The sequence below is a fragment of the Centrocercus urophasianus genome, unplaced genomic scaffold (assembly GCF_019232065.1).
Source record: "Centrocercus urophasianus isolate 14NV4802_14NV808 unplaced genomic scaffold, USGS_Curo_1.0 seq_18, whole genome shotgun sequence".
In the NCBI taxonomy this organism is placed as follows: Eukaryota; Metazoa; Chordata; class Aves; order Galliformes; family Phasianidae; genus Centrocercus; species Centrocercus urophasianus.
Window position 1 is genome coordinate 18767561 of NW_024884733.1, and position 27262 is coordinate 18794822.

Sequence of the window (27262 nt, forward strand, 5' to 3'; positions counted from 1 at the left end):
GTAACAGTGGTTGGTGGTTTTTCACGTAGGTCAGAGACTTGCTCCTGGCCCAACACTGGATGAGCATTAGCATGCATATTTGCACATTCAAAAGGAAAGCCCTGATTCTACAAATCTCATATGTGAAATGTCAAAATTTACTTTCTGTAAACATTTCTACCAGATGTGATTGCTTGAATGTTTGCAGAGTTAATGTGAGAATCGAAAGTAAATTAATTTTAAGATTAAAGTGAATATTCATAGAAGTTTTTAACTCAAATTACTCATCCAGCTTTGTTTAATACAGAGGCCAAGGAACAAACATGCATGGAAGCAAGAGCTTAATTCCAGTCTCCTTTTCTGCTCCAATCTTTTATGCTTTCTGGGCATGGCATAGCCTGCGACTCTTCAGTGCTGGCAGTCAGAAAACCTTCATTAGTAATAACATTTATATCAAAAAAAAAAAAAAAAAGAAAATAATTTCATTTTTCTCATCTCAAGAAACAAATCTGGAAAGAAATGTGACATTTCTCAGCTGTAAATACCCTGTACCAGGGATTATCTCCCTTCCTGTGCTTGAGTTTATCTTCAGAATTAGTATTAATGCCATGACACCATGAAACAGACATATGGAAGTGTTACTTGTTTCTCATTTACCAAATAGATAAGAATATGGAAATAGTTTCAGTCCATTTGTTTGATGAGCTTCCTAAGCCAGTAATAAACAAATCAATACAATTAGTTTTAGCTCATCATCATTAGAAACCTTCACTACTGAGATGCAATTTAATTATACCTCTTGTTACACAGCAACAGAAAACCTTTGAAAATGGGCTACTTTGCCAACTATCGAACCAGGAGGGAGGAGCAAGAGGGTATATCAATGCTGGTAGAGTTATTTTCTAAGCAGGGTGTACAACATATAAAGCATATTGTGTGATACAATTTCCCTGATTGCAAATCTAGAATATTCCTTCCATTAAGTGCTTATGAGCAACCAATGTGAAATCCAGCTGTAAAATGACTGTGTGTATGACATGCTTCATGAGAATGTTGCAATTAATGTGGCATGCATCAATCACTCTTGGACTTGATTACAAACTGCACTAATCCTAATTGATTAATTAAGCTTCAAAGTTACATATAGCAACGTAGGTCAAAAATCTTCACCATATGTGCTTTAATGTCCCCAAATTCATTCTCACCGTGGAGACTGGTGCTGTTACTTTGCTCTCAGCTGTGCACATAGATTCTGACAAGTAGTCCTGGACTAAACGTGGATAAACCACAAATGGAAATTCTTTGGTATAGGAGCACAGCTACATCAATGAGAGACACAGGAAATTAGCATCCAAATGAAACCCTTCAGACAGGGTTTTGGGAGGAGAGAAGGAAAAGGCTGAAATCTTAACCCACCTATTCCGCAGAACTCACAAAGCCTACTTCCACTGTGGCCACAGAACAGCCCTCACCTTAAGGGGAGAGAAGAGAACCTCAGGTTTTGTTAACTGCATGCGCTTAGAATGACAGCTCTCCAGTGCTGCCCCTCAATGCTTCAAGACTTTAATTGCTGTTTGTGCAGCAACACTGCACCATAGGTACAGTCACTGCTCTCTAAATTGTATCTGTATTCATTTCTACAAATGAAGATTACTCCAGAGAGGGGCAGCTGAGGCAGAACAGTGCCAGCCTGCATAGGGAGAGGGGACCCGAGAACACATAGCTGGAGGTGACAGAGCCCTGCAGGGGAGGAGAGAAAGCTCCAGAGAGCTCCCCACTGGGGCTCCTTATCAAAGGCTGTGTTTGCCAGGTTTTATTTGCAATGGTTTCAGTCCTCCAGGAGAAATGTGTCAAAGGTGACTTGATACATAAATAACACTATTGGCATCAGTCAAAAGGCATTACATCCACTGCACATCCAGCACAAAGCTCCCTATTGTATTTTTAACAATGCATCTTTGGATGTCACATTTTAGATCGACTTGTAGGAACTTTTTAAAGAATCAATAACTGTTATCTCCAAATTAATTGCTTAGATGTTTAAAAGTGTATTTCTGCTTAGTACCCAGCACCAGACAGTAGTAATCAATGCATTCCATTGTATAATTATTGTCCTAATTATCATCTTATTTTTGAATGGTACCACAAAGAGAGAATAATTTTTAAAATACAGCAACTGCTGCATACGTACTCGGAAAAAACTGGGTTTATTTTAGGTTTCTATATACAGACTTAACATTCTAACCTCAGAGAGGCACGTACCTTGCTGTAACAAAACATAAACATTGCAGTGGGCTGTCCCAGCAGCATCCTGGTTCTGTCCCTCCTGTCCCCTTATGCCCCTCCAGCCCCCTAGTAGGAGTGTTCAAGAAGATGGAAAGCTGAAATGTCCCTGGCTTTGTGCAGTACTTCCAAGCTACAACTGAAACAACAGTGTTGATAACATGCTACTTTTTCCTCCTGAAGCCTAAACATTGCATCATAGCAGACAGCGTGAAGAAAATCAACTCTGTCCAAACTGACACCAGGCAAGCAGAAACTCATGATGTTGGAAGAATGACAACATGGGCACTGTAAGGCACCGAGATGCAGTCCATGAAAAGGCTCTGCTTTCAGAGTCTGTGAAGTTAGTTTTCACTTTCCACTGGACTCTATCATCACCAGAAAGAATAAGATCAAGAAAAACAACAGAAATAGCTATGAAAGGAAAATTACCCTAAGCTTCTCCAATAGTGCCAAAGTGACACTGCCAATGCAGTATCTCAGCCCTACAGTCCCAGAGTGAGCATCTGAAGATATCCAGAAAATAACAGGATTTTTTTTTTTTTTTTAAACAAGCCTCTTATATGGGACTTTACATTTTATTTGGCAAAATCTATGAAAAATAATGTGGTCTGCTTTCATGTTTGTTTATGGTTACTTTTGTCATTGGATTCAGTACAGTCTAAAATGTATTTTTGCCACAGCGTATGCATTTGCTCTTCTTAAGGTTTAACACTTTAGCTTCTCTTTCATCAGGTCTCTGGATCATAATTCAGAAGTAATGGACTAGCATTACTTAAATTGTCATCTGGGTACAAAGCTATCGAGTAAAGCTGAGCTGATAAAAAGAAATAAGCTACCACTGGTGAAATGTAATGATGGCTGAGCCCTGTTACAAATTTATCAGTCTATCCTATAATATTATCACTACTAACTGGTGTTGCAGAGTGAAGAGGGCACCATTTTGTCAGAGTTATTAAAAACACATATTTTTCAAAGGAAGTTTGCACTGTTTAGATTGAAGTGCTCAGGTGTGCTGTACTGTCTTTGCTGCACCTTCTTCAGCCTCACAGGACATGGTGCTGGCTGCAAGCCAATAAAGCAAATCCTACAGGAGGCTGCAGTTAAGATGAAAGGGATATGAGTTTGGAGGAGGAAATGCAAATTTATTAGCACAGCTGTGCTTGAGGAACATGAGAAGCCAGACCTTTGGCATAGGCAAAGTCTCTCTCAATAGACCTATGCCTGCCCCGCATGTTGCCACTGCTGAGTCCAGGGGGAAAAGTCAGCAGTAACCTTAACTCACACCTCCCCACAGTGATAAAGGAAAGCTACTGCTAAATATGTTAAATATGTTAAATATGTTAAATATGTGGCGAGGCCATTTTCTAGGACATCTCACCATCTACAGCACAGTAACCCATCCAAGAAAATGCATGAGATATTTGTCTCATTGAACCCTTGCAGCTCTTCTTGTCTGACAACTTGATGCATATGCCACCATCAATGGCAAGCAAGCCCCTGGGGCTGTCAGGTTTGAGCTTACTGGACAGATGACTAGATGGAAGGTGCCATTTTTGCTAAAGCAAGACAGTTTCTAGCCATCATGATTCCAGAGAACAGCCAGAAGACAAACTCAGAATACAAACGTATGGAATTCCATGCATTTCCTTCTAAAACCCCATATTTAGCTTTCCACACCTGGAAATGATGGCATTAGGAAAACTACTACTTCTGTTCCAAAATCCATACAGGGACTCAGAAAAGCCCCACATTATGTGTTGGTGTGGATGCGATGACAAACACTGGTGCCAATTCCAAAGAGACACCTTCCTGAAGCACCTGCTGTTTTCTTCCAACAGCACTGTTTCTCTGCATCAAATGAGTCAAAGTTCAAAAAGCAAGGAAACCAGCACACACTGGAAAATGAAGGTAAGACAGCTGTCTGACAGTTTGACCTTTTAATGCCAGTGAAAAATACAGGGCTTGTTACGACATGTATGGAAATCCTTTCTGAAGAGAAAATAGGAGCGCTTTTATTTCAGTGAACGTGCACTCAAAAGAGCACACACACTCTGTGCTTTTATCTGAACATCTGGTCATATATATGCAAAACTATTGATTCTTCTGTCATCACCTTGGTAATTCCGTTGTTTTACTGTTTCTTTTAAAACAGTTGATAGCTGCAACTACTGCAATATCGGGCTAAAAGCTTTAAATGTACACAAGCTTACACATGCATTTTCTGTGGTGCCTCACAGTCTGACAGCTCTTCACTGATCAGGTCACTCCAATCCACAGTTATAATGTCCATTAGAATCTTGCAGTGAAATCTGGTGTTTGATTGTTCCAACAGTTTTTCCTAGGAGAATAAAGCAATATGGCCAAATCCTCTATTTCTATAATGTAGTTATAATAATAGGCCTATAATTCCTATAGCAACCATTTAGCCCTATTCACATGCTGTAAAATACAGAAGCTGTGAAATTTAACAGTCATGAGACCCCTCACAATTGCCTCTGCTCTCCAAGATTTAGTTAAGCTTATCTGGGAAATTTATTCCAATGGAGATCATAGAAGTTCATCTGCAGTTGCTGGTTTGAAGGACAATCTTATGATTTTAGAATATAGCCTTCCATTTTAATTGAACCCAGGATGTTGAAATCATGCTGCTAAGCACAGTCCTTTACCACTGTCTTTTTATCCTTCAAAACTGAGTGGTGCGAGTGGATGATTGTTATGGAAATGAATAAAAAATGTCAAGAGATTCTGAATTTCAAGTGTTCTGCTGCTGATATTAGATCAGACAGCATTGTATTATGTAATTAATTGTGTATCTGCCCAGTGTACTCAATTAGAAAGCTTGTTTAAGCCAAAACAAACATTTCTTGAAAGTACACACCCAGATGGCCAACTTACATGTATGCCCTACAACTGTAACTTGTCCACACATGCAGTTAAAATCTCAAGGATCCTATTCCATCACCATACTTTCTAGAATTTCATATGATATAAATTCAGCAAGGCACCTAGAAAGCATTTTAGATGAGATAAAACAAACAGAACGTAAAAATTTCACCTAATCTAAAGATCCCGTAACAAGGGACGGCTCCAGTTTTATAGTATTGCTTCAGAAGAGAAAGTCCTTCACATAATCACTCAAAATTTTAATTTCTCTGCACAGAATGAAATGGTTTTGACAGTGGTAACTCTTATGCAAACCTATTTCATTTTTTCATTTTAGTAGCTGAACATCAATTCATACCGTAATGAAAAGCAAACCTTCAAAGTTATCTCTCACTTCCCTAGCATTTAATATAAATCAATGACACAACGTGACCGCTATCACAACATCTGTCCTTGCAGATTATTTTCTTAGTTAGCTTCACACATTTAATCAACGATGCTAAGATACTAAAATGACTTTGCTGCTTTTTTTTTTTTTTTTTCCCCAATTTATCAAGACTCAGTCTCCTTGTAACTTTCAGTCAGAGTGTGAGTTAAATAAAGCTGGTTGAACGTGGATTGATTTAGCGGTGATACTTATACTAGAAATAGCACATATTGTATTTAAATCTGGTGATCTAATTTAAACGGAGGAAATTTTGAGTGCATGCATCACAGACAGTGTAGTAGTTTATCTTTCAATAGGTCTCCTGTTATACACTGTAAAGTTCAATCAACAAGCTCAGAAAACATCTTATATATATAAACTGACTCCTAATTTTGTGCTGACATTTGTAATAGCACAACAATCCCACAGATCTTTCTATTTTATTTGGCAAAGCGCTCTTTACAATATCATTCCCTCTCTCTCTGGAGATATATAAAGGTTTAACTGGAGCTTTAGGACACACTGCACACGATTAGAGAATTCATCAACAGCCAGCCAACCTCTTTATTACTCCTTCATTCCCAGGTTTATGAAAAGGGCCGTTAATTCAGGAGGCAGCACATTTACCTCTGTCCCAGTGCTGCCAGAGTGATGGCCCGGATTCCTCCCACACTTGCACTGTTCTGTGTTTGCAATAACTCCAGTGAAACCATCAGTAAGACTGATGCAAAGCCCTTTATCTTTGGGAAAACAAGTGTTCTTTCTTACTGTAATGTAAGTGCCTTTTTCCTACATTGGAGCTATTAAAAATGTCAGAGTTCATCTTGCAAGGCAAGAGACATTTTACTTTTATAGCCAAATTCCACTTCGAATAATTATAAGAGCCAGTTAAAAATATGTTTTCAACAAAAATAGGGGCAACATTTTCATGAAAACATTTTCTTTCCATGATGCTTTTTCCGCTCTGTGCCAAACGCATGCTTGTTCTTTCCTTTTGTTCTTAAATGGCTATATGCTATTCAGCAACCATTGCATTTCATCCCAGAGGTAGCTGCATTTCACAGTGGATAAAAGAGACTCTTATAAATAGTAAAGTTAATTATTTCGTCTTATTTCTTCATTTCCACCAAGATTAGCTGTTATAAATAAATACATTTACAGTCATCAAATACTGCTGCCTAATTTCCCATTAGATTCATTCTCCACACTTCTTTCCCATAAACTCAGACTCAGCTTTTTTATACAAAGAGGGTACATGATTTTTAATTCCACCAGGGTTATGTCTTTGGGTCAAAGCATAATTGCCTACAGTAAATAGAAGCATAATAGAGTGACTTGGATATGGTGAGACAATATGCAGGCCTGCTCAAAAGACATCTGGTGCCCCAATTCACAGACAGCAATGCTGAAGGGCATTTGTTTTCCCCTGCTATGTGGAAATTCAATCTCCTTTGAATGAGGGGGAAATCATATTTTTATTGATTAAAGAGAAAGTAAAAGAGCAGACAGATACCCAGTTTTGGGTGTATCACTACTGCTTTAACTAAAGCATTGCTAGTCTTAATTTCTGTAGGTAGTGACCAGATCCAGGGAGCCAAGGATGTGTCTGTGGGAAGACCAGCAGAGAAACAATTCTAAATCTATATTTAGAGCTAGCTTTGGGTTCTACTATTCACTAGAGCAGCATGGCAGGAAGGCATATAATTCTTTGTAAATTAGGAAGAGGTCTCCACTCACCACACTGATGCCAGATGGAAGTGGTGAACTGCAATTAATATTTGTTCCATTCACAGATGAACGGGCAAACTACAAACTGCAAGGGACATAGCTCAGTACTGCTCTGGGAAGGAGATAGGAACAGGCATTTTCAACACCTGGTAGCCAGGAATCCTCAGCATTCTTCCCACCAGTTCAGCATTTTCTTTAGTTGCTGCAGCTACCTGCAGGACCCTAAAAGCCACTTAGATTTTCTCAATGTCATCATCTATGCCATGACTCCAGGACACGTCTTGTACACAATTCACTTCAACAGTTTAGACTTTGACCCCTCGACGTTATTTACTCAAAGGGAGTAAGTGCCGTTTCAATCAGCTTTAAAGAAGTTGTGAACAGCTGAAGCAATAAAAGGCAGCCTTCTAGATCTGGATCCTCTCAATCCAACCATCCTACCTCTACAGGAGCTCCCAAAAATATAAGAAGGTGATGGGCATTCAGCAACCCCAAATACTGGAGCAGCTGCCATCAACAGGGCTGCTACAAGCCAGCACTGGCTCTGCTGTGAGGGCTGTGGTGAGGAGCCATGGAAGCAACATCATCATGATTTACTGCACATGTCTGCTATGGCCCAGCCGGCCCAGTGGACACACTCTTGTTAGCAGCTCTAGTGCTCATGTGAGCAACAGGAAACGTGGAATAGTAACATCCAGTGCTGAATTGGTTCATGACAGATGGTAAACTTAATTCACTCCTGGACAGCAGATGCTGCATAAGGTTAGTCACAGAGACACAGGTCTGAGCAGGTAATGCAAATACAGTCTTGCACTAGCTGAAAGGTACCTGACTCCTCTGTGATGGAAGATTTTTCTCCATCTCACTTCCTCTGTGATTTTCAACTCTATACATGGCCTCACATCTCAAAGGGAACTAGCAGTGATCTTAAGCTTAGGGCAGATTCCCACTACAGCCCTCAGACAAGGCTGGCCCAGCTCTGTGGGTCCCACGGGGTGAGATTACAAGAGCAGGACAGTATGCTACAGGGAAAGGACAGACCTGTGAACACTTTCCTTGCTGAATTAAAGGAGAAATGGATTTCAGAAGAAAAGGCAGTCAACTAAAACCACCAACAGCATTCACATATTTAAGCCCACAGTATTGTTAACTTGAACATCCCAGCTAAGCACAGTCACTGCAGAACTGGAACAAAGCAATTCCTGAACTTTTCTGAACTCAGTTTTTATAATGGAAATATTTCAGGCAACTTTGGGCAGTAGTCTCCCAGCAGTGAGATATGTCAGTGTATTTCTCTATCAAAGTAAACTCTAATACACCTGGCGTGTTTGTGGAACTTCTGGATAACAGCTGAAGTTTAACACTGTTTCTTACAATAAATGTCATGAATACATATAGTTCCTACACTTGGAAAAGGCACTCCAGCTACCTGGCCAAACTTCTACAAATGGATTCTTTTTGTTCCTCCCACTTTTCCATGTCCTTTTTCCCCTGCATTCCAGGATGGAACTCATTTTCAGATCAGTTTTCTGCAGCCAGAAATAAATAGTTCTTCAGCACAACTGGAAGGCTACCAGAGAGAATAGTATGACATAGCAAACTGCCTTTCAGTTATACACCTGTCAGAAGATATAATGCACAGTCAGAAGGCATATAACTACAATTTAGCTCCTCATCTAACAAAGAGCTAAATATGAATATTTTTTTTCAGAAAGAAAAGCTGCCTGAAGGGAGAGGCAAGAGAACTATCCAGACCAAACTCCTTATCCCTACCCTCCACACTGCCAAATGGCCCACTGCAAGTCTACCTTAATTAGTGACTTTATGTCTCAACCTTAAGTCAGTTTCAAGCAAGTTCTCTACAGTTTATATATTAAATGATAAGTATAGAAATGCAGTCAGCTAACTAGGTTCAGTTTAAGCCTTTGGTTTTTACTGGCTTTGGAGCTCTTGCCTGCAGCAGCTCTCTCCTTTAACATTAACATTCTGTGTCAAGAAGCTGCACCCTATGACATTAAGGATCTAAAACTTTTATGACTGCATTCTGTAGCATTAAAATCATAGAAACCAACTCAGTGCTGTAGATCACAGGCTGCATCATTGGGAGTTTCTCACTATTAAAAAAACATTTCTCATCTGCGTTGTAAATACATAATCAATTTTTAAAACATATTTCTCTGAGTGCATAGTGATGGTAATGCGAATGGCAAGAATGTCACTGAGATGCTCTTTCCCAAATCTCTCCCCTGAGCGCAAGAAGTTTTATTGAACTGATCTGTGAAACTATCAAGACAGTCATTATAGACAGACACACAGTTTGTTAGTTATAGCCAGACTCTTTTGTACAACTGAAGGGTGAAGTTATAGCCATTAATAGTGCTAAAAATGGTTTCTGTAAAGCCAGTACTTTTATAGCCCCAGAAAGGGCAGATCTGATGATCAAATCAATTTTCCTTCAATGGATAAGCCAGTAATCCAGGAGAATCCTATTTGCCCCCCCCCAAAAGTATTCAGGTGATGACAAACAGGTTACTGTTTCACCCTTGATATTACATGGATAATTAAAGGTGTTTTATTAGGAATCAGACAAGAAAACTTTAAAACAACCAACCAACCAATGAGGCCAGTTTACAAATAAAAACAGACCACACTGTTCCAAATTGTTCTGCTGCCATGCTTTTGTTTCTTGCATTTCTGTGCATCTGTTAACTACAAGGTGAAAAATGCTGCTGACCGGGCTATTCAGCATCCAAAGAGCATGAAAGAATGAAAAGGGTCTACACTTACTGTGCACATCCACAAAGCACTTGGTCTCCCTGAGCACTAGGCTGGTATGACTTTACACTATAGCACTGTAAGGTACTTTGGAATTCAATTGTACTTTAAATAGTGATGTCTCCCCCAGGAAGTAGAAGAATCAATTACTGCTTATTAGACACAGCAAAGACAACTCTTGTGTGAGCCTCTAAATTGAAACCAATAGACTTGGTCCTCAGTAGAAAAGTATGCATATTGTAACTTAGGTTTTTAAACAGAATTTTCTCAGATGTTTTTCAGCTGAGACTCTGCAAGTTCTATTGTCTTTCTTCCCACTCCTTTCAACTCATTGCTTTTACACATCAGAGACTGAGTTACACTTTGGAGTGTTTCATCGTTAAAGCACTGAGTAAACTGCATGCAGTGGTACCACAGATCTGCCAAAAGAGTTTAAAAGTATTGCTAAGTAACAAATATCTACAATGGTTTCTGATATCCATTCTTTACTCCACATATTTAAGGCCAAATCTAGACTTCACAAAGCTGATAGTTCCACCAGTTCCTCATAGCAGTTAATGCTCAGTTTACTTGATTTGGACCAGTGATCTTCACCCAGAAAAAAAGCCAACGCCTTAGAGAACAGTCACAGTGAACCAGGACTGATGCAGACTCACATAACTGGAAAAGCTTTAGTAGGTTCTAGCATATGACATTATTCTGACTCTTTCAAGAGCACTCAAATTATTCAAGCTATTTACACATAAACTAAGATTATCAGAATGAAGGGTACAGACCAGTAGGTTAACTCCAGTTTACAGGGATGGAAAGTCATCACTACTAGATGGCTGATTGTGTGCAAGATGAATTGCTGTCTGTGGTTTTAGAGGGCAGGGAATGCTCACATCACAAAATTATTTCTCTCAAAGCATGTTTTGTGACAGCCTGAAAAGAAATGAATGGGAAGAGAGACCAAGAGCAGTGCATTACAAACAATGCATTCTACTCAAGATATAATGTTGATACATAAATGCATATTTCTTTGCTGCAATATTTGAGCAGAACACTTTTAGACATGGGTAAAATACATTGAAAACTCTCAACTATCAGTACATTCCCAGTATATCCATCTTTTATCTGCCTTTACTATCATTTCACAATACTAAGATGCCTGTAACACCAGCAGTCACACAGAACTCCATCATTCTTAGGAAAAACAGGACGAGATTTAGACCAAGGTTACTACAAAATCCCTTATTGTTCAATTAATGAAAAGTTCCACATTAGCATTCTGAATTCCATTTTCTTGACATTCCACTGAAACTCCAGATGCTTCAGTAGAATATATATATATATATATATATATATATATATGAAGATACTTAACTGCTAAGGAAACGATTTGGAGGTGCTGTATTTGTGCCACGTTCACTGCCTATAACCAGTAGACATTGATGACCAAGAAATGGAAAAACTCAGCTGCTAACTCAGATTTCCTAAAATTAATTAAAATGTCTTCACCACTTTGAAGAGAGAAACCAGCTCCTCCCACACAACAATCCCATTTGGGAACAGAAGAACAACATGAAGGCTGACCTCCTGACTCCAGTGAGGAACGTACATGTTGAAAACCAGAATAAAGATCTGCTCTTCCAACCAAACAAGGATTTACAGGGATTTGGTGGCAGTGGGAATAGGGGAAGAAGGAGATCATGTCTGGCTGAAAAAGCTGTAACACTGTTCAATTCATTGTGCAGGTAAAAGGATGTCTGCAGCACACAGCTTCTCCACATTTCTCAAAATGAAAGTTTGGATCTATTTCTATTGATGCTATCGAGGTACCACAACCAAAGCTCACACTTCGCCATACTGAGTAAAAGAAATAGCAGCCTATTGTAGGCTGTTTTCATTAGGATTTCTTTAGCTAACTTAATTCATCTCATGCTATAAGAACACTCATAACAATGCAGAAATGCCTAATGAAAAGAGAAATACTGCATCTGATTCCAGTCATGCTATTCTAAGGGAATTAATTGGAGTTGTCATTCCCTTAAACACTCCCATTCAGAGTGGTTTTTACGATGAGCTCTAGAAGAGTAAATGCTGTCTCAAATATGTACCTCTATATATTAAGTCAAATAAATGTATGATAAAGCACTGGCACTTCTTGGCTATAATCCTATTATTGCTTAAAGCCATTTCTAATGCAAATGAAGAATGAATGATGTAGCTGAGCCATTTAGCAATTTTCTTTGAAGGGCAGTACTGACTACCAGAAAGTGGCAGGAATGCAACTGTTCAGATGCTCAGATGTGGGAGTGCTCCAGCATGTCTTAGAAGGTTCCTGCCAGGTTTGAAGGATGCTTACCAGCATTTCTGCAACAATATTTTACTCAAACATTTCTACCTGAAGAATGACTTCAAAAAAGGAAAAGCACGGCGTGCTGAGATCCATATGTTACGGTGAGAAGGGATGTAACTCTGAGCTCTTCCACAACAGTGGGCAGGGCAATCTGTCCTCAAAGAGCATATTCACAGGAAATCATCAAAGATAAATTTGTGGTTTCCACTTTCCTGATTGGAGCGGATGATGCTGTATGATTGCTATTCCAAGTCCTCAGGTTTCCTGCTGTTTTCAATGCTTTGCACTTTAAAACTGTCTTGTAACTGACTTTGGTCTTTCAGTTCTGTTGTTTTGTTTTTTTTTTTTTCCTCATAAACTTCCATCCTTTTAACTAAAAAACGCTTTCACAGCCCTTAGAAATTTTAAAGCATCACAAATTTAGCAACTGTTGTTAATAATCATTTGGACAAATGGATCCAGAAAATTGCATATTGATGGAAGGAGTTTGTGTTCTTTGCAGTCAAATTCTTTCTTGTAAGTTTCATGCAAAATTACTTGGCCAAATAGATTATCCCAAGACTCTCTCAATAATTAATGTCACTTTCTTTTGTTTCTGGCTTTTCTCCGAACCCATCAGGAGAATGTAAGGCATAATGACACAGGTCTGCTGTCTCCTGTAACCTTCTGGGACTGTTTTCTGTAACATGCCTATTTGAAAATCAGCAATTTTCTGCCAGGAAGAAAAACAAGCCATTTTCCATCTAAATAACACTGATAAAAAAATCTGAATGTCACAGAGCCTGCTTACTCACGCAACATTAATTTTTAAAAGAATCAATTTTTTAATCTTTCAATTATATTTTATTATAATGATAATAATCACAGAGAAATCAGTTGTTTTTTTTTTTTTTGCTGCTGCTAGTGCTGGCGGCTGTCATCAAATCACATTCAGCAATGCTGAAAACACCTGGACTAATAAAGCAGGCATTATTTATTCATACTTTCGTTTTACTTATTTAGAAGCATATTAAACATCAATTCCCTTAGCAGTTGGTGATGTTACAAAAACTAAAAGCAAATAAATTATATCCGTAGCGCATAAAGACCCAGGAGTTACTGCAAGTCGAGCTCCCCTGTGTTGTCACAGTTCAAAAGTACTTACAAAATCTGAAGCAATCCAAACAAACCTTGCTCAGTGCTAACACTATGGAACATGTGAAGTAAGCCTCTTGATGAACACCTTCCATGCTCAAAGCTCACAGAAGGGCTGCAGTCAGGCAGCCGCATGCCAAATCCCTGACTGAAATCCTAGAGCTGAGTGCTTGGTATGCCTCAACATGGACATGAAGCACCTCCAATAGTTCATCTGACAGTGCTGTGGATGGGGGGAATGCAGTTAGTATGCTTCATAGTGCTGCAATTTATAGGTGGCAGGGTCAATATATCCACTGGGTCCAACAAATGCTTGAGGGTGCATTTATTTTACTGTAGTTCCTGGATGTTTTTAATCCTTCTTTGGGTGTTTCTCCAGCCTATAATCTCAGAAAATAGAATTTATCCCTAATGCATGTCACTTCAAATCTATACATGTGTATATCTAGTGAATGTGTACATACATTTATATACACACATGTATAAGAACTGCCGAATACCAGCAAGCTCCTACCACTGCTTGCATATACCTCATGAGAACAATACATGTTTCTGTTACATAGCAGGTCACACAAGAGTACTTAACAGCAGAAGCACATTGGGTTCATGTTTAAAAATAAAAAGTGTCCAGGAAATCACTTGGTTTCTGATCAAAATCTTAGCTCCCTGCTGCTTTAATTCATGTAGCCAACAGTCATCAATAAATAATCATGCACAGCTTCTACATCCCACTGTGATATTTTGTTTTTGTTTTATGTGCTGGACATATTGAGTTGGGATCTGCAATGCCAGAGCAGTCTTTCAGGAATTCTACTCCAGTATTCAGATGAAGGAGTCAGGGCAAGGGCATGGGCACATAAGGGAGAGCTGTTCCTCATCAGATACCTTGCAGGGCTTTGAGTTGCTTTTAAAAGATTGCGGAGAAAACAGGAGGCGTATTTGAGGCAATACATTTCACAATAAAAGGACAAAAGGCTGAAAGGCAAAAGCTATATAGATGACAGAGTTACAAACAATGAGGCAGAAAGTCAAAGAGGAAAAATGTGGAAAATATCTGTAAAGTAATGAGGAAGAAAGGAAGAAAGAAAGAGAGAGAGACAAAAAGAATATTTGAAAGAAAGCAAGAATTGTGCCAAATAGAAACAAGTATGCTACTGAAGAGAAACATGAACAAGAGTTTGACTGAAGTACAGTGGCAGCATGAGGGCCCACAGTTTCATTTAGATAACCCAAATGGAAGAGCCTGAGATGGTCAAGAAGAGAAGCAGGAACAAAAGCTGAAGCCCCTTGGAAATTAGTTAGAGCCAATGTAATTCCAACCTTGATGAGTTTGGCATTTAAAGGTAACATTCAGCCATGTCATTATGTATAGAAAATACTGCAAGTAGCACACAATGCGAAGGCCAACATCACTGCATTGTGGAAATCCAGTGTAGTCTGCTCTAGGCGTACAAAAACCAAAACTGCTTAATTCTCACGGATGCTCTTGCCCTTAAGATCACTGGGAGCTATGGCTCTACGTTCCTGAACCAAGCACATTTAACTCTGATTTCAGCATCTCACCATACAAAATGAGAAGCTTCTCTATCCATGTCAAAGCACGACCTAAAGAGAGAATTTATTCTACTGACTGACTTGATGTCAGGCTACCTTTGCTTTTGTAACACAACAAATCAAGATAACCTAAATGTTGTTGTTGTTGTTATTTTTTCCCCCCTCTTATTTCTGTTCAATATGGCCATGTTGCAAGACACACCTGCCTCAGGTAATCAAATTTCCAAAATGTTCAAAGTCTTAGCCTTTCTGAAGACTGTGTCGACCTTTTGAGAAAATAAATGTAGCTACTGTTCTAAAACTAGTCACACTTGAAGTACACAGAATGCACTCACAAACTTCAGAAAAGCATGCAAATCTACAAGCCCAAGCAAAATGTCATTTACAGGAAATGCAATGGCATTGTTAACTGTAATTAGATACAATCTTCCCTGTTTTCATTAGCTATCAACATTATGTAAAGATAAGCTAAAGCATAGTGACTCTTTTCATTATCACATAATTGTTATTTTAATGGTCACTTTATGAGCAATATGACACCATACAGATTTTTACCTCTCACATTCGTAGGCAATTATTTTGAAACTTTCTATTACAATCCACCCACAGAGATGAAAGTATTAATGCCACCATTTTAATATAATGAAGATCCTGGTTTTGAAATCAATGAAGCCTCAGGGAAAAATGTAAAGTAATAACGAAGAAAATATATTATATGCCAGTCTCTGTCCTGGTACATAACGAAAAGTTTAACTGAAATATACAGAGCTGCTCTTGCTAGTGCTACCCTGAAACTGGTCAAATGTCTATGAAAGCAGTGGCTACTGTTTAAAAAACAGGAGAATTTTGAGATCTAGAAGTAAAAGTTTGAAGGGTTACTAGAATAAGATTGCATTGGTGATATCATCCCCAAGTACCACACCATAAACCACATCTAGAAATATCATCTAAAATACTCTTTCCAACTGATAAACAATGAACTGGCCCTCAGTTATTAATTTGTTCATTACCTTCCTCCTAATCAGGTCAAGCAGCATAGAAGCCACTTATGCTTCAACAGGTCTAAGTAGTATCAAGCTGAGGATATCCTATATAAACATAAATGCCTTCTGTTTCTGCAGGGCACTTTCACGAGTGAGATCCGAAGTACTTTCAGGAGGGAGAATGCTCTGGGATGCCATTGCAGCTGAGATTCCCTGGGAGAATCTGTAATTCAGCTCCCTTGGATAGTCTGCCTTCTTGGGAGAGTAGGTAAGGGACATTTAAGACAATTGGATAAGCCCAGAGGAGGTAAGGACTACTGCTTTTTTCTACTAATAATACAAAATACATTTTATCAGAAAATACAAAAATCATAGCAGCCCACAAAGAGAGCTCCAACTAAGATACAATTCTCCCTTCATGAAAGAAAAAGTCAATTAACATAACAAATGTTAGTCACACTTCTAAATGCAGTGGAGGAAGATGTGGAGATGATGCAGAGAAGAATGGACATTTGATAGGACAACATAATGCTTGAAATGAAAGAATTGAGAGCAAGATGATTCTTATAGAAATACTGCTTTGCAAATACTCTTCAGATTATTTTCTCTCCTTAATATTTTGACTGATTGCAAAATGTCAAGAGATTACTGCTAATTTCATGTCGAAAGAAGTGCCGGAACATTACTGTGTTTGGCTGAAAACAGGTTATAGAGCAACAGAAAGTTGTTCTGTGCAGTTCCACCTGCACAGTTCCAGACTGTTCCAACTCATAATTAGCAACACAGAAGACTGAAACGCCTTCATGGTAAGTATACAAAATTCAAAAGTCCCTATGGCACAAATTTCTATACAACAATAGCTCCTACTTTCCCCAAGGAAAGTCTCTTTCTTAAGGAAATCAGCTTGTAAAAAGCAGATAAATATTCCTTGCCTCACAGAGGCATTTTGAAGCTTAAGCGATATCTGCTATATTTTAGGAAAAGCTGTCATTGGGAAAAGGTTTGGGATGCTCCTCAGAGACAAGAGGGCCAGTGTCTCTAAGATGTGTACTTGAAGGATAACTGAGCAACATATGGAGAGGCAACTGAACTCAGTGCATGTATTTCTGACAATATTTGTTAAGACAAAAACATGCTGTTTGCTCCTTAGGATTTCATCTGCTATCACTTCCTTTCTCTGTGTCTTATTCTACACTACTGACATCATCTGCAGTAATTTTTAGCTTTTGCAGCAAATCCTGTGCATTGGAAGTTTTAATGAGTCATGTAAAGCATGCATTAAGAAGTTCGTTTTTCCATTCTGTAACCAATACAAATATAGCAGAGAAGAATAATGGCCTCAGTTCACACCAGGAGAGGTTCAGCTTGGATATCAGGAACAATTTTTTCCTCCTACAGAGCAGTGATGCGCTGGCATAGGCTGCCAATGCTGGGCATAGTGGGGTAGGTTGGGCTGGGTAATCTGAGAGGTCTTTTCCAACCCTGAAGATTTCATGGTTGCTGATGCTTTAAAATAAAAGAAAAAGAAGTCTCCAAAGATCAGGATGGTATAGGAGCAGAAAACTTGCAAAGAATAAATATGAGCATTTGGAAACATTTAATCCTGCTGCATTTGCATATTTATTGAACCTTGGAATGGGCTGCTCAGATTCTGAGAAGAGTGCTATCTTTGGCACTCAGCGTCACTTGTACTGAATGCCACTACTAGCAAGAACTGCTAACGAAGTGCTGGAAACATTGTCTGAATCTTTGAATAACAGAATTGAAGAGTATTCCTTTCACACCCTTTACTTGGGTGTGGAAACACCCAAACTAAGTTACACACCAGTTATCAGTCATAACATCAGGTAAACTCTTTGAGGACAATCCTCAAGGTTTGTAACAGGTCCCTAGGTTGTGCTATAGCTTCCAACACCTACTGAAGATGTGAACACATGAATAAAATTGTACATGCAGCTCTTGTGCATGTGATTTTTTAAATGCACAGCTACCTCATCATTAGAAGCTCAGTGAATGTGAGCATTATCAGAACTTCATGAGGACTTACCCAGCGACTGTTTCCTAAATGCAGGTTGTAGTATATCCCAACAGCAACATCAGGTTCACTGATGTGTCTGTGAATCCTGAGTTACCCTCCAAGACATGCACTATAAATCCAAATGCACACACAGCAGCTTCACTGTTCTGAAACTGCAGCCCAACTTCTTTCCATGGAAAAGATCACTAGCAAATGAACTTAATGAGACCCTGGAATTTCACCACTTTCACCCCATTTTCCTCCCACCTGTAAGTATAGGAACTTGCAGAGTTCTTACTCCTTAATTTTTCATTGGAATATTTGTTTCTTAATCTTTCTATACATGTAAGATTAAACATTCCAAAAGCATTTCCCATTTTTATCCAGTTTTTCCTTCTATTGTGTTGCCTGCCTGTTCCAAGCTTTGAGAAGAAAATATTTTCTCTTTCTTATGTTCTCTTTCACTGAGATCCACTGAGAAATTAGTTTTGAGTCACTTTTATTCTCATACAACTTTTTCTTCTGAAAGTCTGTTCTTGTAAACTTTACTAGCTAGCAGGCAGAAAGACATACAGAAAGTCCTTCCTATAAGAACCAACAAATTACTGCAGTGTTTTATTGCTTGCCTCTGAAAGTTGCTACCCTCACTCAAGCAGCAACTCCATAACACAATCTCTCAGCACCTCTCATGTAGTTCATTCGCAGAACATGGTATTTTGCTAAATACTGTAAATATGAAGCAGTGCACATTAGGGAACTTCCATTAGGAAACCCATAGTAATCAGTAAACAATGGGTAACACACCAAAGCCATAGTGATACTGCATTTATTTCCTAATCTATTTAATACATCTTAGAAAAGCATTGTTAAATGACAACCAGGAATAAGCACAGACTTCAATGGTAATCACTGTTTTTAAAGAAAATTATTTCAACTGGCAGAAAGGTTGAGTTTAAAAACAGATTGAATTCTTGGTTTTATTTTAATTAGTTTTGTTCCTTTTAAAACTTAAACTTCTTTAGAAAAAAAAAAATCAAGGTCTATTTTAAATGCTGTGATCTGAAAAATCAAAAATGCTGCAGTGGAAGTGAAGCTTCTACGAACACCAAAGGCTTCACTGAAAATCTGCACCTCTTCACTTTTTCCTCCAAATCTTCTCCCTTTACAGCCACAAAATCCCTTGCACCACAAACAACAGAACAAGAGCAAAGTTGGATCCACAGCGCTACCAGCACTGCCAGCATACGGATCATTGGGTGACCTCATCCTTCAAAAGGATTCATGGGATGTGAGAAAAGTCCAGGAGGGATCTCATCTATATGTGCAATCAGAGGGTTGCTCATAAGAGATAAAACAATGTGATCGTGGCCATAAAAGCTGCAGAACATTCAAAGGACAGGATGAAAAATGTGTGCATGTAATTAGGTCAATATCAAACTTTGTGTAAAGATTTAGTATCTAGCTGGTCAGGAGCAGAAAGCATTCAGTGGCACCCAAAGATTCAGTAAATTAAAACAAATAAACCTCGGATGAATTCACACAACATATGAAAACACACGAAGACAAAGTAGATCCTGATCATGTACGCTTTCACTTACATCATTATTTAAAAAGAAGTACTTCCATGGCTAAAGTCAGCAATCAGCACAGCATCAATAGGTCTCTAAATTCATACTTACGCAGCCACAGTTTTCCACAAAATAACAGATAATATTGCTAATTTTTTAATAACGCATTATTTTACTACTCAATTACTGTAGTGCAGTGGGAGCTGCATTTCTTGTAAAAAGTGCTTGAGCTTTGAACAGCGTTTACTGCCACGTTAATAAAAAACAGACTTCGATTGAGTTCCATCTGCCTAATAGAGAAAAATGTTCATCTTAATTAGGAAAATCTTCATAAAGAAACATAAATGCAGATACTAATAGGCTGCAGGGAATAAATCTAGGATACTCAGGAACAACTGTTTTTTTAGCAGGGAAGAGTGAATGAGATACGTGTAAACCCCCAAATGGTTGTTAGCACTCTGGTAATTGACCACAAATAGCAGTAGAGGTTGAGATTTTAAGTGTTTTATAACGAAAAATCTATTTATTTCATTAAGGTTTCATGCTTTAGATCTTCACTTTTTTTTCCAGGTAATAAAGCAGTCTCAGTTGACAATGAAACTACTTAAGCGCTCTTTGAATTAAGACAGACAAATCCATTAATGTTTTCTGAAGGAATTCCTTTGCAAAAAGAAAGACTGGAAGTACCAAGCAGTGGTTTGAGAAAGATCTGTAGTCAAGCACTTGAGAAATGGTGACCAGGTCCAGCACAAATTCTGGGGCTTACTCTAATGTTTGCAGGCAATGGAGAACCTTTTGCTTTATCGGTGCAACAGCAGAGAATACATCAACATGACAAAGACCATATCAAACTGTAAACAAAAATTTTTATCCTTAAAATGTTTATGACACATTATGTTTCCCATGTCAGTCTGAATCCTTTTTCCATCATTTTCTTCCAAGAGTTCTATAATTTAAGCATGTAAATGTTCCATAACTCTGCTTGTTTTCCTTTCCAAGCAAAATGAACGGTTACTCACCTCCCAGTTTTTAGAAAACTCATGTTAATACAAAGTGCAGATGAGAGTATGCCCAACTCCCAAAAACTAACTCTGAGCCAAATTCATTGTCAGTGTTCACAACTTCCCAACGAAAAGCTTCATTCTGCAATTATTATCTAACACTGGGTAAGATTTTGTATTTTCTCCGATAAGGAAACTAGTATGACTATGAAAGTAAGCGCAAAAGAGATAACATTACTGCAATACTCTATTCAAGCCAAGAAATACAGCACAAAACTTGTGTGATCCAGCCACTGACAGGTTTACCATTTCTGTTCTGAGAGAACTTCCCCAAACAACAGAATTTGCACCCACCTGTATCTCAGAGAAGGTAATTTCACTTATTCAAGACATTTTTACTAGACTACAGTTTTGCGTGGATCAGTCAGACACATCAAAAACCACGTATTAGCTGAGGTGAAGCTGAGATGACTTAAGTTGCCTAACAGTGTCAATCTGAAATTCAGATGAATATAATTTGTACCTCTAAATGACAGAGATTTAATATAGATCTCACATATTGCCAAGTTTAGAAAAAAAAATAGTGTGCAGAACTGAGTAAAATAGCAGGTTGAGCACACCTCCAAGTTTTGAATCTTTATGTAGAAGTCAGCGATCAGAATGATCCATCTTTCTGCCTCAGATGATAAACCAGCTTTGTCACAACCCAACACATCGCACCATCTGGCCCAGAGGAAACTGAAAACTGGAGGAGAAGCACTAAACCAATTTAACTTCTTCAGAATCGTCCAAGACATTAGCAGAAATCCTTCAGAAACACCAATCTGATTGAAACACAGCTACCTCCAGTGAGCATGCTTGTATAGCTAATAATAGCCATAAAACGTTGAATTCATGGAATCCTTTGAGTTGGAAGGAACAAGTTGAACTGGATTGTTTAAACATGGAGTGGGTATTGTTAGAGTTAAGATAGCATGTAGTCAAACCTACACCCAAAGGGCTGGCTTTCAGAACATCGTCTCAAGGTCTCTTTACAGGAATTTTAGGGGATCAGAACGTATCTCCACATGAAAGTCTATCAGGCTCTTTTCAGGCAGTTATATATGAGACGACCTCAGACATTAAGTGAAGCCATGAATCAGGTGATATCAGCACGTGCATTACTGGCTGTCTGCTGGGGCTCAGTGTCCCCCGCAGGCAGTGTCTGATCACACTGCCAGCCTCAAGGGGGGACTGGAGCTACACCTGCTGAGTGGTCAGCCTGAAGTGTTTGTACAATAAATACAAATGTAGGCTGAAATCAGGATGATATTTGAGCGTCTCAGCAATATTAGCAAAGATTTATTTTATCATTGCATTGAAAAGTCACATTTAACACAGTCTGTTTTCTAAATGATCCTTAAAAGGCACTCCCTTCTTCCTCATCACCTTCACCTAAGGCAATGACATCCAGTAGCGCTGATCTATGTGCTGCTATTTTTCATTAATTTTACCCTCCCTAAGGGTGGTGCAGCTTTGGTGCCAGCTAATTAAAACCTATTTAGGGCTGTTCAGTGCACTTTATCAGACCAGAATTAGCTCTGCTGCTTTAATGAAGACTACAGTTTTCTCTGTTATTACCAATTAAATGTTGTTATATCATATTGCCTTACCACATAGCAAAGTTATAGATGTCTTTAGAACCACTTACCTGGATTGAAGGAGATACAAACATGCCACAGTTAGTGATTATCCAGTGTTTTTTTAAATGTTTCACTTGACTCAATACGTGCAATATAACCAAACATTAGTGAAGTATAAGAAGAAGCTGCCAGGTTTACATTCCCTCTAGGGAAGCACCAAGTAAAATGCTTTAATGAAAAACCATGAGCGTCTGGTAATGAATATTATTTATGTACAACAATTATTCAAAATGGATGAGTATTCACTACATTGAACTCAAATGCTTCACTAATGAAGACTCTCAGAAGAAACGTATGTCCTCCAGATTCATAACACTGCATACAAGGTTAATTCTCCAGCACTGATAACTCATATTTCAGAATACTGTTACAGAAAGAATTAAAAAATTTGCTTCCAACCTACCTGCTAGAAGTTCTTCAGGGACAATCCTTATTTCTTACATGAACTGATATACAATTAATGAATATACTGATGTTATGGTGCAGCAGCGTACAATTAATGAATATACAGATGTTATGGCATAGGAGTGCACAATTAATGAATATACAGATATTATGGTAAAGCAGTGCACAATTAACGAATATACAGATGTTACGGTATAACAGAGAGCTTGGCTATGATGTTGTTACACCAAAGCAGGAACCAGAAATGACAGTACACTCACCCATATCCTAGGCTTGCCTGGGAAACTCCAATGGAGTGGATCTCCAGAACAGATCCTTCCCTACTGGCGGTCAGCTCTTAAATGGGTCTAGGAGAGGTGCAGCCAGGCTGCCCCCCTTCCGGCAGCACAGCTGAATTGCCTTCACCTGTGCTCCTGTGGCAGACTCATGACTCGCCTCAGGGGATCAATCAGAGGTTCAGGCCGTGATTCAGCAGTCCCCATACAACTGATAATAAACTATGGATCAATAGCAAAGCTGTGGGGCTTGAACCTGTGCCCACTGAATTCAGTGATGAAGCTCCAGCGAGAGTGTAGGACTCTCACTGATTAAAGTCTCACTGATTACCTGAAAAGATAATATACCAAAAAGTAGAACTAGAAAGCTATTAAAGGCTTGACAGACTAGCAATCTGTTGTAATTTTACTATGCCTTAGTAGAATACACTGTACATAAGGACAGTATTTTAGGATTAAGCTAAAAAATGACGTGATTACAATCCACTTGGTACATTTTAAAATATGAGTTGAACTTGGTATCCTTCCAGATTTTTTTCTGGGAACATGCTGAAGCAGACCTCTGTTCTAACTAATACTGCAAGCAGGAGTTGATGTTTCTCTGAGGAATGGAAGGAGTATTTGGCTGAGGAACCTGATTCTGTCTCAGCATTGTAACAGTCTGGCATAATGTGCGAAACTATTTTCATCACTCCCAAATTTCTTGTGCTCTGCCTTTAGTGCTTCCACAACTGGCATATACCTCTAAGAGACTCATCACCCTCCCTAGAGAAAGCATAAAGATTCTGTGAATTGAAAATGATTTCGAAATGGAGACCCCCTGACTAGTAGAGAGCTGGTGTCATGTTGACTATTTCCTTCATTTCTAGCTGACAAGTGCACAAAATGATACCACTTGCATTTGATGTGGATAAGCAGAACTGAAAAAGAAAGTTACAGTAGATGCAAGGATGTGATCTGATTGCCACTGTGAGAAGCATTGGCTTACTTCGTAGCGTTAAAGTTATGTACACCACGTCACGTGGATCATGAAGTCCCTCTACAATTTGCCTCTGCTCACAGTGTGAAAATTTTAGTTGTAGTGGCAGATAAAGGAGAAAGACATTGGGCTACTGATGCCAGGATTCCTAAGAACTTTGTTTATAAGCTCTGAGAGAACAGAAGTTCAATCTGTCTTTGACATGGAAAGGATAATTTGTATTGTGTTAATAAGGAACTAATAAAACTTTGTGATGTATTAATTTGTTGAATAGGAACACATTAGGCTGGAGATTAAGACACTTGAATGATGATGTTTTTTGATAGGCTATGCTAAGGTATCTATTTGCACTGAGCTGCTCTCACAGTAAGGATTTTAATGCAACATTGTGAAGTCACTGTAACCTGACAACCATTATCAAGGAATATATACAAATTTAAATATAAACAAATTGAAGTTTACAAATGCAATGATATTCTCTCGATCATATTTAGCTTGATGAATAGGTAAACTGGATGCCTTTGATTATTAAAGGACATTTTTGAGAAATGCATCTCGTGCATTTTCTGTTAGCTTCAATTCATCAGCTTCAGTTTAAACCAAAAAAGCAATGACAACCTTGAGACATTTATGGAGAATGGAAGCCCCTTCCAACTCCAGAATTGCAGCAGCCATATATGCCCATGCTGAACAAGCCCCATATTTCAATTCATTTTCAAAAAGGCAAAATTGACTCTAACCAAGATTTGGCACTTCAGTAACAAAGGGAATCAAGGGAGACTGAGAGAACAAGCACTTCTACAGCAACAGCCAAGTCAAAAGTTTGGATAAGGTTAAACTATTAGTTAACATCTGTATTTTTATAATGTGGTCAGAATAGCTACTTTCCTTCATAACTGCAAAATCATGATGTGCAAACTGAAAAATAAATACTGAGACACAACAGTGGTCTGGAAACTCCTTCCTACTAAGTGTGTAGCAGAGGCTGCCTCAATGCCAAAACACAGAGGTCCCCTTCAATGCCAAAACAAATCCATTTTCACCAAGAAACACAAATAGCACACAACCCTGTGGTTTGTGCTTGAAGTAAAACTAAAGAGAATATCAATAGAGACAAAAATACAATATCCAGAGTTATCCTCAGGTTGTGCACTTGGAAATGTTGTTTGAGTAGGATTATCCCCTTCAAATAAAATATCAATTTAATCAATAGTAAATTGAGCTGAAAACAACACACAGCTTTCAAAACATTTCAGAAAGACATCCAATATTTTTTGGGACTCAAGCCAACAGAAATTGAAAGAACAGAAGGTAGCGTAGGTGGGGTAAATGGGGCCTAGCTGCTGCCTCATCAAGTGCTTGTAACAGTCAAAACCACAAAACAATCCATTAAAAACATATCTAGGGATTCATTTAGTAGCTGGCATCCAGCATGGTCTTCTCTCACGTCTTCTGTCAAACATAATTGCTCTTCACAAGTATAACTTACCGGTCTTTTCCTGTCTCCTTCTTAAACACTGCATCACAGTAGCTCATGCGCTTTTCCGTTGTCACATAGATTTTGGCAGTTGGGTAGCTGTCAACAGCTTTCTTCAGCATGTTGTATACAATGCCATTTCCATCCTTCCTCATGTTTCGAAAAGGTCCCCAGATCACATAAAGAGTGCTGTTGGTTTCCTTGAAAAAGTACTCAGGATTCTTGAGTAGGAGAGGCACACTTGTGTGAGAGACCACTCTGATGGTCGTCCTCTTCCCAACATCCTCCTCATAGCCCTTTGTGGGTGCATTGTTCATTCTCCATATGCAGGAGGACTTGTCTATCTCAGCTCCCACCTTCTGGCCTACCATCTGTCCGGAATTGGAAACGATGGCACAGAGGTCACAGTCCAGTTGTAGAGGCTGGAAGAGAGAAAACAAAAATACATGGCAGGTTCTTCTCTACAGAGCGTGAAGACTGAGAATTCAGTTAACAGAAAGACAAGGACAATCCAAAAAACTGACAGCGATACTTCTCTTTATAAAACAAGAAAATCAATCCCCTTGTGGTAGAGCTGATGGAAAAACCTACTGCTACACAGTTCTAAAAGCAACCCTTTTCAGTGCCTGCAGTCTTTTCCTTTGTTCACCTACTGAAGTCAACTAGAAAAATACTCATTTCTTTTTCTCTCTGGATGTTACTTTTTCCCCTAGAAAATGATAAAAGAAAGCAGCAACAGAAAATAATTTAGATCAAGGCCTGTTTTGAAAAGGTGTCTGCAACAGGGAAAACGTACAGAAAAAATAATGCTGAAAATTTAACTATACACTGATTCTGGTTATGTGTCTGAAGGAATAATTCCCAAATCCGTGACACAAGTCAAACATGAAGTGTACTTCTAACAACCAACCTGATAGCACTAAAACCCTGCAGCTGGAAAGAGGTGTAGATAGAGGAATGTGGTGTTCTCTCCAGAGAACTGTTAGAACCATGAAAAATGAGAGGCAGATGGAGTGGTGACATGTGACTCAGGAACTTAATCCTGGGCAAAGAGAAGTCAAAGACAGTATTTCCTGAGTGTGTTCTGGGGTACTATTTCTCCCTTATGTATTGAAAATAGGAATAGTTATCTCCTTAAAGAAATATATACGGACCCAGACAATATTTCATTTGTCTGAATATAAATTGTATATATATTGTCTGGTTCTTTTGCATCAGAGGGATGCATTACATTTAAGATGCATTTTATTAAAGTTTTACTAGAAATTTAAAACAAATGAAAACTAGATCCATCCAGAAAAACTTAGAGAATAGGGTCCTGGCCACACACCATTTGTAATTCTTTGTATGGCCACCGACTTGATCTTCTAACCCAGCTTTGACTGGGAGTGATTGACTTCATTTACATGTCTGTTAGTATTCATTTCTCTAATGTTTTGATGATTTTTAGCTAGATGCTTTTTTGAGTAGCCTTGTGGTTATTTCTCTTCAAAATCACACCTAATTTACCTGATGTGGATCACATCCTGGCTACATTTGACCACAATGGACCTGGTCTCTTAGATCAGATTTCTTTGATAATGGTGCACAGTATAAGGACAAGAGATAAACACCTCAAGACTATAATAGCCAAATTATAATTGCAAAAATATCAAATGTTTGGGGGACAATTATTATATTTGTATATCAAGTTTCTGCAGTAGGCATCACAACTGCAGCCTTTTCACTTCTCTGCTGTGATTGATTTGATCTCTCTATGTGAGTGGTA

The 27262-nt window shown here is 38.6% G+C and overlaps 1 protein-coding gene across 1 annotated transcript in view; it reads right to left on the reverse strand.

The window, feature by feature from the left end:
• Positions 1-27262, reverse strand: part of ST6GALNAC3 (ST6 N-acetylgalactosaminide alpha-2,6-sialyltransferase 3) — a gene marked incomplete at its 5' end in the record, with an annotated part of 115795 nt that overhangs the window by 46740 nt on the left and 41793 nt on the right. Inside the window, one exon of the mRNA XM_042820106.1 lies at positions 25507-25916. Within this exon, the coding sequence (XP_042676040.1) occupies positions 25507-25916 (410 nt within the window). The remainder of the gene's footprint in view (positions 1-25506; positions 25917-27262) is intronic.